The sequence below is a fragment of the Megascapheus bottae genome, chromosome 8 (genome assembly GCF_031878675.1).
Source record: "Megascapheus bottae isolate mThoBot1 chromosome 8, mThoBot2.hap1, whole genome shotgun sequence".
Lineage (NCBI taxonomy): Eukaryota > Metazoa > Chordata > Mammalia > Rodentia > Geomyidae > Megascapheus > Megascapheus bottae.
The window spans coordinates 23,534,797-23,548,577 of NC_143516.1; the positions used below are offsets into that span (position 1 = coordinate 23,534,797).

The 13,781-nt window shown below is 41.4% G+C and overlaps 1 protein-coding gene across 3 annotated transcripts in view; it reads right to left on the reverse strand.

Moving 5' to 3' along the window:
* Akap7 (A-kinase anchoring protein 7) overlaps positions 1 to 7,897 on the reverse strand; it is a 124,155-nt gene extending 116,258 nt beyond the window's left edge. For all 3 annotated transcript variants that reach the window (XM_090338119.1, XM_090338120.1, XM_090338118.1), the window contains exons 1-2: positions 7,631 to 7,897; positions 345 to 476 (exon numbers count right to left, since the gene is read on the reverse strand). In XM_090338119.1, the coding sequence (XP_090194245.1) occupies positions 345 to 476; positions 7,631 to 7,850 (352 nt within the window). In that variant the 5' untranslated portion in view covers positions 7,851 to 7,897. The remainder of the gene's footprint in view (positions 1 to 344; positions 477 to 7,630) is intronic.
* Between the last annotated feature and the right edge of the window lie 5,884 nt (positions 7,898 to 13,781).

The following is a 13,781-nucleotide window of genomic DNA, read 5'->3' on the forward strand; positions in this document are numbered from 1 at the left end:
AGGGGGGAAAACAAGATGATTGGGAGGGGTGCAGGGAGGGAAATGGGGGCAAAAACATGAGAAGGGGTATCAATGTGTGATACCTGACAAATATAACTGTAACCCCTCTATACATTATCCCAACAATAATATATATATAGTTCCTTTCCCAAAATTTCATAAGACGTGTCTTTATAGCCTGTGAAAATTCTTATAACACACAAAACTAAGACACAAGTAACTATTAAAACCTAAAATTTAAAACAAACACACACACACACACACACAGAATCCCAAGTACTTAAAGTACAATTAAATATAGTAGTCATTGCTTCTGAGTATATGATTATCTACAAAATACTTACTTCCACAGTCGTCTCTAATATCTATCGTAGCAAGTGGCATGTTTACCAGAGAATCCATGGCATTGGCTTCAAGTTCCTCTGAGATTTCCTCTTTGATTGCCACATTTTCATAGTTATTGGAATTTAATCCTCCTTTTAACAAAAAGAAAAATGCATTATTTAACTTGACATTTTTAAAATGCAAAGCCAAAACAACTCAAGCTAACAGAATTCAATATACATTAATATCTAGTAAGAGACATACTATGAATACTAATATTATGTTTTCCATATAAACACTGTTTTGAATAAGCACATTGCAGGCTAAACAATGAGCCTCTAAGATTTTGATCTTTTTTCAAAATATGATGAAGACAACAATCTTTAGTAATCAATATCATAATCAGTATCCCTAAATACATGTGGTTTTTTGGCTGGTCATGGGACTTGTACCCTGGGCCTGGGCACTGTCCCTCAAGGCTACCGCCCTACCCCTTGAGCCACAGCACCACTTATGGTTTTCTGGTGGTTAGTTGGAGATAAAAGTCTCACATTCTTTTGTGTTCTTTTGTGCCCGGGCTGGCTTTGAACCGAAATCCTTAGATCTCAGCCTCCTGAGTAACTAGGATTAAAGGTGTGAGCCACTGTGTCCGGCTTCCTAAATATTTTTGTGTCTACATTTTCTTACTTCTAAAACTATAATTATTGTCATATAGTATTTGAAAACAAATTGACAAGGCATGCTCAGTCTTCATGATTATTTTCAGTAGTATCACTTATGTGTTCTTTTATTGTTTTGTTTTGTTTGTGGGGCTTGAACTCAGGGGTCTGAGTGCTGTCCTTGAGCCTCTTTTTGATCAAGACTAGTGTTCTACTACTTGAGTCATAGCACCACTTCCAGCTTTTAGTGGTTAATATGAGATAAGAATCCCTCAGGGACGCTTCTGCCTGAGATGCCTTTGAACTAGGATCCTTAGATCTCAGCTATCTGAGTAGCTAGGATTACAGATGTGACCCACTAGCACCCAGCTTTATGTGTTCTTATTTATATAGATTCTAACCTTTTTTTTCCATGAAGATTTCTAAAAGGTTTCTTTCCAATACTAAACATTGTAAATTCAGCTAAAGTGGCATGGCTTTAATGTGTACTTCTGGAGCTGCGTGCGTGGCTCATGCCTGTAATCCATGCACTGTGGAGGCTCAGCAGGAGCATCTCAGGTTCATGCCAGCCTAGTCTACATGAAAAGGCTGCCTCAACAACCACACACACACACACACACACACACACACACACACACACACACAATGCACGAGTGCGAGTGTGTGGGTGTGTGTGCTGGACCTGGTGCTTAACCTTAGGGCATGGTTACTGGTCTTTAACTTCTGTGGCTCAAGACTACCACTCTACCCTCTGGGCTACAGCTCCACTTCTAGATTTTCTTCCTTCTCTTTTCTTTTCTTCCCCCCCGCCCCTCTCTCAGTAGTTTACTGGAGATAGAATCTCATGGACTTTCCTGCCTGTGTTGGCTTCAAACCATGCTTCTCAGATCTTGGCTTCCTGAGTAGCTAGGCTAACAAGTGTGAGCCACTGGCATCTGGCAAAACCCATGCTTTTTTGTAAATTCAGTTGTGAGAAGCACATGGTCATTTATTTTCTACAACAACTCTCCCACGGTCACACAGTGATGTCATAACTAAGTTTTCCATTTGGTACTTGTGTTCTCATATAGGTCATATAGGAAGATAAGAAGTTTGTTTAAGGGCCTAGTGGTAGAGTGCTTGCCTAGCATGCACGAAGACCTGGTTTGATTCCTTGGTACCACATAAACAGAAAAAGCTAGACGTGGTGCCGTGGCTCAAGTGGTAGAGCGCTAGCCTTGATGAATGCACAAGGACAGTGCTCAGGACCTCAGTCCAAGCTGCAGGACTGGTCCAAAAAGAAAAGTTTGTTAAACTGATTAAAGGGAGGTCCAGCCACCAGTAGCTCATGCCTGTAATCCTAGCTGCTTGGGATGCTGAGATCCTATAATCTCTCTTACAGTTCAAAGCTAGCCTGCAGGAAAATCCCAAATATCTCCAGTTAACCACCAGAAATGGAACTGTGTTGAAGTGGCACAGCACTATCCTGGAGCAAACTCAAGGAAGTACCTAAGCCCTGAGTTCAAACCCCACACTGGCACTAGCAAGCACATGCACCTGCACACATGCACATACACACACACACACACACACACACACACACACACACACACACACGTACACGTTGCTCCAAGTTTAGCAGAGAAGGCTATCCCCAGTACAAATACCAGTACTCTGTGTTTGCTGACAAAAACATTTACTCTAAAATTGAACAGAATCCTAGGAGGCAAATACAATTTTTCACTCCATACAAAAAAACTAATTTACCAATCAAGATATTAAAGATAGCAATTATTTCATTCTGTAGTAGCATTTTTTAAATATGTGTGCAAAGTACATTCCATAAAGAATATGGCTTATAATATATAATAACTACCATGACAAATCTTATTTAACATGTACACTAAAATGTAAATTTTATTGTAATATGAGTTATTTCAAATATTGTTCACCTATATAAACACAACCATGGATAAAAAAAATGGACAACAAAGTATTTTTGTCAAGTTCAATGTCAAAATAATAATAGTTCATTCTTAATAATGCTATTGGGGCCTGGAGTTTGGCCTCTTGGTAGAGTGCTTGCCTAGGATGCATGAAAACCCAGGTCCGATTCCTTGGCACCACATACATAGAAAAAGCTGGAAGTGGTCCTATGGCTCAAGTGGTAGAATGTTACCCTTGAGGAAAGCCCAATGACAGTGTTCAGGCCCTGAGTTCAAGCCCAGGACTGGCAAAAAAAAAAATGCTATTATACAGTTCAAACTTTTTATTATACAGTATAAGTGCTTAGCACGTAGGTTTTAAATAATATTGACTTACTTATGAAATCATGGACAGAAAAATACGAGAGCCAATTTAATGTTTCTGTTTTTTTCTTTTTTTGGTCAGTTGTTGGGCTTGAATTCTGGGCCTGGGCACAGTCCCTGAGCTCTTCAGCACAAGGCTACCACCCTACCCCTTGAGTCACAGCGCCACTTCTGATTTTCTAGTAGAAAAGCACCTCACAGACTGTGGTGTTTGGGCTGGCTTTGAATCTCTATCCTCGCATCACTGTCTCCTGAGTAGCTATGATTATGAGCATGAGCCCAGTGTAATGCTTCTGATTTTATACTTATATTATAAAAGTTTAAAGAGATTAATACCTGTCTTGAACCTTTGGGCACAAACAAGTTGCACATAAAGGATCATAAGACCCTGACCACAACATTTACCCTTAAGAAATTAGGAGCAGAACACTTCAGTTCATGCAATCAGGCACGATGGTGCATGCCTGTAATCAATCCCAACACTCAGAAAGAAGACAGGTGCTAAAGGGTCATCCTGTAATCCTAGCTACTCAGGAGCCCGAGATTTGAGGATCAAGATTCAAACCTGCTGGGGCAAGTAAATCCATGAGAATCTTGTCTCCAATTAACTACCAGAAAACCAGAATTGATGCTGTGGCTCAAAGTTATAGAGTACTAGCCTTGAGTAAAAAGAGCTCAGGGTCAGTGTCCAGACCCTGGGCTCAATGGAAGAAGAGAAAGAAGAGAAAAGAGGAGAAGGAGGAAGAGGAGGAGGAGGAGGAAGAGGAGGAGAAGGAAGGGGAGAGGGAGGAGGAAGGGAAGAGGAGGACAATGATGATATCAGCTGAGAAGGGAGACAGTTCAAGGCCAGCTTGGGCTACATCATGAGATCCTGTCTCACAACAAACAAGCAAAAAAGTGAGTCTGGGGATTAAGAAAACTAATAACAACAGATGCTGGAGGGGATGTGGCCAGAAGGGATCACCACTACACTGTTGGTGGGAGTGCAAACTCGTTCAACCACTATGGAAAGCAGTATGGCAGTTCCTCAAAAGACTAAACATAGAGCTCCCCTATGACCCAGCAATTCCACTACTTGGCATTTACCCAACCGTCCAGAAACAAGGACATACTAAATCCACCAGCACAACAATGTTCATTGCAGCACTATTTACCATAGCAAAGATATGAAACCAACCTAGATGTCCCTCAGTTGATGAGTGGATCAACAAGTTGTGGTATTTGTACACAATGGAATTCTATGCTGCTGTCAGAAAGAATGACATTGCCCCATTTGTTAGGAAATGGAAAGACTTAGAAAAGATCATATTAAGTGAAGTAAGCCAGACTCAAAGGAACTTAGGCTCAATGGTTTCTCTCATTTGTCCTAATCAGTAGAAACCTTGGGCTCTCCTAGCAGAGATTTGCAATAGAGCAAAACCTTGATACAAAAGGCCATATAGTAGGTCGCTAAATGAAAGGATCTCTAGGATATAGAAACATAAGCCATATAATGAATGACTGTTGTCCTTAATGTACTATGTTATCTCTCATCTCTTTTGCTGTCCCTTGGTTACCTCATATAGTTACAGTATCTCACTTTGTTACCTGATATATCGGATATATTTGTATTTGGTTATTTGAAATTGGATAGGGAATGGGGGAAAACAAGATAAGAGGTGTGGGGGGGAAATGGGGACCAAGACATGTGAAAGGGTATCAATGTATGGGAATTAATGCACCATCTATCTGGCAAATATCATGTAACCCTCCTATTAATTACAATAAAAAATATATGAAAAAAAAGTGAGTCTGGGATTTTTTGGTTTTGTTTTTCCCCCCATGCTGATGAGCAGCAGCAAGCCACAGCTCCCAGTCATCTCACACACAGTGTTGCTAGGCTGCAGTGCTCAGGAGCTTAGGTGTATTAGATGTATTTCCCTTCAGATATTTGCCACTTACAGGAGTTTTGTTGAGCCATAAGCCCAATGCAGAGTAAACAACTATGTACAGATTCTTAGTAATAATGTGGACTGCAGGAACTGACTTCTGGCATCCAAAAAAATATTTTGAAGGCAAAAAGAATTAAATAGCAATGTGGCAACAGAAGCCATGAAAAGGTTGTAAAAGTTTTCTCACTGGTAGATAACTGGATATAGGTGCTGGGATTATGCTTTACAGGTAGAGAGCTCACCTAGCATGCACAAAGCTCTAGGATCCATCTATAACACCACAAAACAAATAAGCACAAAATAAAATTTTAAAACAGAATGAAAACTGCATATGCAGCTAGGATTTGCATTATGCAAAGAAATGATTAAGGATATAAATCATTTCTCAATGATGCCACAGCTGAACTAAATGTGCTTCTTATATGTTACTCAACTTTTTTTTTTTTTGCTAGTCCTGGGCTTGAGCTCAGAGTCTGAGCACTGTCCTTGGACTTTCTCCAGACTAGAGCTCTACGAATTGAGCCTTAGCACCACTTCTGGCTTTTTTTTTCTATGTATGTGGTCGAGGGATTGAACCCAAGGTCTTCGTGCATGCTAGGCAAGCACTCTACCTCTAGGCCAAACTCCTGGCCCCAACTCAACATTTCTGAACTGAAGCAATGTTACTTTTATTAACAAAGCATACACCAAAAAACCACTGCTTATATATTAATATTGGAATACAGGTCCACTTTAACAAATGACTCCATCACAAGCCAATAGAGAAAAAAATGGATTTGACAATTTTATTCCATAGTTATACCAAATAAGTGCCCTATGTAGACAATAAAATACAGTTTCATAAAGCAAGACTTCCTTCTAGTCACTTTAGAATTAAATACTAGATATGTCCCTTCAGGAATAAAGGCCATTCTTCCTCATCCTGCCTTAGATTCTAAAACTAATAACATCTCAAGACTGGATACACTCAGAGTTGTGTGACAATCCACAAGTCACTTGACCTGCCTACTGCCCTTTCATCATTATCAAAAAGGGAAAAAACTGCCATGTGTAGTAGCTCATGCCTGTAATCCTACCTACTCAGGAGGCTGAGATCTGAGGATCAAGGTTCAAAGCCAGCCCAGGCACAAAAGTACCTGAGACTCTTTTTTTTTTTATTTTTTTTATTGTAATGAGTAAAAGGGTTACATGATATTTGCCAGATAGAAGGTGCATTAATTCACATACATTGATACCCTTTCACATGTCTTGGTACCCATTTCCCTCCCCCCAGTACCTGAGACTCTTACCTCCAATTAACCTCTAGAAAAAGGGAAGTGGGGCTTAGCTCAAGGGTAGGGAAGTAGCCTTGAGCTCAAGAGCTGAGGGACAGTGGTTCAGGCCCAGAGTTCAGGCCCCATAACCAACAAAAAAGGGGGGGGGACTATGTTATCTCTCATCTCTTTTGCTGTCCCTTGGTTTTCTCATATTGTTACAGTATTTCACCTTGTTATCTGATATATTGTATATGTGCATATTTGGTTATTTGAAATTGAATAGGGAAGGGGGAAAAACAAGATGATGGGCAGGGGTGGGGGGAGGGAAATGAGGACCAAGACATGAGAAAGGGTACCAATGTATGTGAAGTAATGCACCTTCTATCTGGTGAATATAATGTAACCCTTCTTTTAATTACAATAAAAAATATATGTGAAAAAGGGGGGGGACCAAAACTAAATCAAATTACTGAAAAAAATACTACATGGCAATGAATGAAAAGCAGAAATCCTCTACATTCTAAACGTTGCTAATATGACTAATTTAAAGGCAGCAAGGCCTGACTCACTCCATTCACATGACAGTTGTAAACCTATTTACAGTAGCTAACTCTTATCTATAACACTTGTTAGTGGCCTTAGACTTCATCTATGTTAAACAGAAGAATCCTACGGACCACCTCATCTTTAATTGGCTGTCTGTTTCTTTCCCCCGACGCTCCAGCCAGCCCCTAACTCCAGGTGGCCCACCAAGTTCAAGTCTCCGTTCACCTGGGCCGCTGGTGCCTGGCGCCAGTTTTAAAGCGGTCATTTCCCAGCCCAGGCAGGGAGGAGGGTTTGGGTGTGCACCAGCCTTTCTGGGTGTGGTTTACCACGTCCTCCTGTGAGGCAAAGGGTTGCATTGACCGAACTTTGAGCCCAGGAGATCGCAAAGACGGAAACCACAGAGCAGGTGGGCGCTGGGCAAGGCCCCCGCCACTCGTGAGACCAGCCAGGGCGCCCGGAGAAGCGCGCCCGGGGCGCAGACGGCCCGGGACTCCTGCAGGGAGGGCGGGACGCGGGCGGCCCCAGCTCTCCCCGAGGCCGGCCTCCCCGAGGCGGAGCGCGGAGCCGGTCCCCGCCCTCCCCGCGGCGCTCGCCGCCTCCCGCCCCGCTTGACGGCGCGCTCTCACCCGTTTCGGGGCGCTCCATAGTCGCGGCGCCAGTGGTCTGTACGCCTGGGCCGTCGATCGCGGCCTGGCGCAGCGGGCCGGGCCTGGGAACCAGGAAGAGGCGGAGTCCTGACCAGAGGCGGGGCCAGGGGCGGGGCTGAGCGGCAGCCGGGCCTGGGGCGGCGCGGGGCCCTCGGAGCCGGAGCCCCCCAAGGCGCAGTAGCGCTTGGAAGCGAGACATGCCCGGGCTGGCGCCGGAAAGAGCCGGAAGGGGCCGAGCCCTGTCGCGGCTGGTACCCGGATTGGGGCTTCTCTGGATCCCGGCCCGCCAGTCCGGTCTTCCCCTCCCCGCCCTTTCTGGAGCCCCGTGGTCGCCAGTGACCTCTGGCCGCCCTCAGTTATTTCCTGCGGTGTGGCCTTTCCAGTCCCACGCCTCGAGGGGCGAGCTTGGGACTGGCTGAAAGCATTCCTTGGCTTGCTGTCTTCCCGAGAGCCTATGTGTTTAGTTTTTTTGCAAAGCGATTTGGAAACAGTTCTGATTACAAAACATTTGGGAAGAGCAAAATGTGCAAGAACGCGACCTTGAACATCTGTATATTGAGATGTTTTATTTACTTGGCTTTATGGGGGGGGGGAAGCCAAGCTTGAATTTGGGGGACATGGTCCCATATCTAGAAATTATATGGAGATTATATATAAAATTATATGGAAATTGTGTCAGAGAGTGAATTTGTATAGAAGGCAATGTGCTTAATTAAAAATAAAGCCTTTCTGCTTCTGCATTTCTAATTTTTGTTTCTAATGCAAAGAAGAAAAACACTTGTGTCCTCAACAAGTTAATCTAGCTCCCTTTTGTGAACACTTGAATTTATCTTAGAGACTCTTTGAATTGGGATGGGAAAAGATTTGTACATAGCCAGAAGTGACTGAGCTTCTTTGTAGTGTGTTCTCCCTACCACCTGTAGCTGCGTTAGCTGATAGAGTTACAAAGGATTTCCTTACCTCCTTTTTTAACACTTTCATCAGCTGGTATAGTTTTGAGGGTAAAAGGTAGTATTTTTTCAGAAGTAGACCATCCAATAGCAAAGAAGGAAGATAAATAAAGTAATATATGCTACCAGGAAATATTCCACATTCATATGGAAAACAGTATACAGCACCACCTTACCATACTTTATCACTCTTCGTTAAAACAGTAAGTACATAAGCTTCAGCTCTAACTGCCCAGAGGCAGTTATTTTATTTTTTATTGTCGGGGTAATGTATAGAGGGGTTACAGTTACATTCACCAGGTAATAGGTAGATTACTTCTCACACATCGATACCCCTTCTCATGTTACAGTGAATTTTCTATTGCATTCATAAGAAATATTTTCTCCTAGCCCAACGCTGTGGCTCACACCTGTAATCCTAGCTACTCTGGAGGCTGAAATCTGATGATCAAGGTTCAAAGCCAGCCCAAGGACAAAAAGAACATGAGACTCATCTCCAGTTAACCTCTAGAAAACAGGAAGTGGGGCTTGACTTGAAGGTAGGGTGGTAGCCTTGAGCTGAAGAGTTCAGAGACAGATCCCAGGCCAAATTCGAGCCCCATGACCCACCCTCCCCCCCCCAAAAAAAAGAAAGAAAAAGAAGGAAAGAAAGAAAGAAATATTTTCTCCTGTTAACATCCAGGTATTAAAACTAGAGAGTTGGAGAGAGGTTTTTTCTCTCCTATAAAAAATACCAAGAGAAATAGCAGAAATGTCAGACACCTGTCATCTGTTGTCTACCCAACAGTTTTATGAATAGAGGCTTACTACTCAGTATTTTTCATGTAGAGAAAGATTTCAATTATTCAAGCCCTGAAAAATGTTTTCTGCAAATTTTTTTGATAAAAGACTGGGATATGGAAAGTACAAGGTGAACCTTGGATATATTATATCCCCAAAAAAGATAAATGAAGAATAACACAAAAACTAATTTGAAACAGGTGTTTTTGTTTTTTGTTTTTTTGGGGGTATATTTTGCTAGTTGTGGGGCTTGAGCTCTGGGCCTAAGCACTGTCCTTGGACTTTTCTCAAGGCTAGAGCTCTACCACTTGAGCCACAGAACCACTTCCAGCTTTTTTCTATATATGTAGTGCCGAGGAATCAAACCTGGGTCTTCGTGCATGCTAGGCAAGCACGCTACCACTAGGCCAAACTCCTGGCCCTTGAAACAGGTTTTTGTGAGCAAACAGGAAACCATCTGGCATCAAAGAAGAGCAATAACTTATCATTATAGCACACACCAAATACATAATGATAAATCCATAATGATATTCAAAGTGAGAAAAATGGGCTGTCATTGGTGGTAATTATTACAGCAATCTCCCTATTCTGAAAATAAGTCATTAAAGGGGAAGAGTTAAGTACTTAGTGAGGGACAGCTGGTTTTCACAGAGGCATAACCAACAAGATAAAGACGAGAGGAAAGAATTAGAAAATTACTAAATGTTGGGTCAGACGTACTGGGTAGAATGTTGGAGAAAATTGTGGACCAGATTACGAAAACATTCATAAGTCACGTTGAAGAGGCTAAACATTAAACTGAGAGTACCAGCTGCTCTGGTTCTCTTCATGAATCCACATATCTTTTTAATTTAACTTTTTAATTGATTTTTAATGTTTAGTGGTTCTATTAGGCTTTTGTTTTGTTTTGTTTTTGCCAGTACTGGGCTTGAGCTCAGGTTCTGAGCACTGTCCTTGGGCTTTCTCAAGGCTAGAGCTCTACCGCTTGAGCCATAGCACCACTTCTAGCTTTTTCTATGTATGTGGCACCAAAGAATCAAACCCGGGTCTTCATGCATACTCGGCAAGCACTCTACCACTACACCAAACTCCTGGCTCAGTTCTATTGTTTTTACAAAAAGTCCTACAGGAATATTTTGCCTCTACATCAGTTTGTTGATTTCCTATAACTTGAATACAACCTCAGAACCATTTACCTGTAATAAAATGTGTTTTATTCATCATATCAGTTGCATATAGCTATCAAAGCATACTAGAGCTATGGTATAGACCAAGTGGGATTGCCAGTGCTCTGGTTAACTGTACCTGTCCATACTCTTTCAGCCCATCTGGTGAACTTTCCATTTCTGTTACCTCCCCTTACTATCCCTTTTACCACATTTTCATGTTCTCCACATTAGACTTCATTCCCTTTTAAGTTTTTATGCTCCCAAGTTGATACACCACATGACTTAGAAAACTCCAAGGCTGAGCTAGGAATCGAGCTCAATGATAAAGCACTTACTCAGGGTGCAAGGTGTGGGATTTCAAGAGAAAGAAAATAGGAAAGAAGAAAAGGAGAGATGAGAAGTGGAAGAGGAGGGAAAAGGAGAGAAGGAAAGGAGCAGAAAAGTGGAGAGAGGAGAAGTGGGAGGAGGGAAGGGAGGAAGGGAAAGGAGAGGAGTGACCTGATGGGTAAGCACAATGGCTTATATGTTGATTAGAACTAAACCACATCCTGGTACAGATGATAAAAATACAGCTGTTGACCTGCAGCCTCCACAACTGGTGAAAATGGAAAATTCTGGTCAGATCATGTAATCTATGAACCCCTCCACCCAGCATGTGATTGGAATTGGAATATAACCCAATTACTGGGAAAAACCTTCCTATTTTTCCAGGAATGACTACCCTAAATCCTCAACCCCCAATAAAAGCTCAAAATCTTAAGACCCTTGGAAACAGCTATACATTTTTGAGCCCACCTGTTTTTAAGAGCGTACTATTACATTTATTTTACTTTACTTGAATAAATTTATTCCAGATTAATTCTGCTTTGTCCTTGAATATCCTTCTGGTCCCCGATCTTGGGACAAGAAGAGCATAGAGGTCACTCAATGAGTAATTGGTCACGTAAAACTTTTATAAGCATTAGATCTATTTATTAAACACACCCATCTGTGAAATAAAAGACAACACACCTAAATAAATTTCCAAAAAAAGAAAAGAGAAAAGATGAAGGAAGAATGGAAGGAAAATCAGAAAGATTTCACATAATCTTTTATCATAAACTTTCCCAGCCTCAGGCCAAAAATTAGCTGCCATTAACATCTAATCTTAATAGCTAAAGAAACCTACAAATTCATGCCAGGAAAGCAATCTCTTGTGAACTTCCCCCAAAATATATCTGGAGATCAAAATAATGACTGGCCTCACTTAATTAATCATTCCAGGCTGTGTTACCCATTCCAAGCCCTGGTTCTGAGCTATGTTGGTCCATCTGGACTCCATCAATCCCTCAGCCCTCACCAGAGATCAGCTGCCTGCAGCTTCACCAAGCCACAATGGATTCTCTCAGACCTCACCAGATTGTCTTTTGCAAATGGTAAGAACAATCCCTCTCCAATAGTTATACTGTAACAGATGTGCCAGCTCAAAATTCATTGCCAGTTAGGCCTCTGAACAGGCATAAGGGGTTAGGATTTTAAACTATTCACCACATTTGACAACCTTAGTTTTTTACAGCTCACCTCTCATAGATGACTAGCAAGGGTGTCAGTTCCTGTCCAGTTGTGAATTAGACATGGGCATTAGAAAGGCGTGCTTATTAACTGTTGTACCTGAATTCCTAGAACACGAAAAGACCACCAGAGGCCACAGTCAAAGCTAAAAAGCAAGGGTCATTTATTACAAATTTAAACTCGAACCTCCACATGCCCGTAGCTGGCAACGCTAAGAGGTCAGGGACAATGCCTAGTCCTAGTCCAAGCCCCATGACCCCCCCCCCAAAAAAAAGAAAAGAAAAGAAAGTAATAAATACTGGTGAATATGTGGAGAAATTGGAAAATCCAGAGTAGGCAAATCCACAGAAAGAAAAAAAATATGTAAGGATATGGTATTCCTTCTAAAGGTGACAGGGTTTATTCTAAAGTTAAATTGTGACAATAGTTACACAACTGCATAAATATACTAAACATAAGTGAATTATATATAAACTGGATATATGAACTGTATATTATATTAATTCTATTTCAACAAGCCAATAACAAAATGATACAGAATCAAAACAGATAACTTCCTAATTATTTTATATTATAATATTATCTATGCTTGAGAGGTTACTTTACTTACTAAGAGATGACACCAAAATCACCCCAGAATATAGGGCCAAATTCTGTACAATATCAAAGAAACAAAGACTGTTTTCCTCAACCAAATATTTTATTTATGTCTGTATAACAGACAGCCATATGGCAGTGAGTGATAATACTCTGCTCTAATCCTTCAGGAAGACTAGTTGGCTTGGGGGTCACTGCTTTAAGAAATATGATAACATCATCAAAGTATTACATAGTAACCCATAAATATATAATTTGTATCAATCTTAGAAAAAATTAAAAATAAGTAGAAAGGAAATTTAAAAGTAGAAAGGGCTTCATGACAATAGATGGTAATATGGTATGCAAAAGATTTAGTCGTTCACCCATTACATCAATAAATACTTATTGACTGCTATAGGAAATGTACAAATGAATCAGATCCTATTCCTGTGTGCAGGAATTAAGGCTTTCCTGAAAAGAATGGTTTCTCTTTCTCCTCTACTTTCTAACTCAAGCATATGGTTACTGTGTAGGCAGACTCTTATCTGTATTTAGAACCCTTCTGGTAAGTGACTATGGCAAATTCACTTCTCATTCAATCCAAGCCCTACCACGAAGAACAGAATATCAAAGAGAATGGAAATGGCAGTGAGTGCCATCAAATCATGTATGAATCATTTCCTCAAGAATAATCATGTAAGGGGCTGACAACAGTGTGAGTTCAAGATAGTTTCTTGATGGTAGAAGAAGCAAGTTCCCCAGGTGACATCTTGGCATATCTTCAGCCATTCTACTCCTGAGCTCTTTGCCAAGTTGGCAGGTCCTGACATTTATTGAGAGCTCATTTTTCACCTTCTGTTTTCAGAAACATAAGGAATACTTGCACATTACCTTCACTTGGTCCATGTGATATCACTATGTCATCACCAAAGTGGTGGCCAGTGTGAAATCCTATGGGAACCCAAGGCCAGTGAAGTCCCTGTGATGGAGATTAAGACAGAAAGTCTTAGAGTTGGGCCTGGAAGTTTGACCTAGTGGTAAAAGTGCTTGCCTAGCATGCACAAAGACCCAATTTCAATCCCTTGGTACCACATACATAGA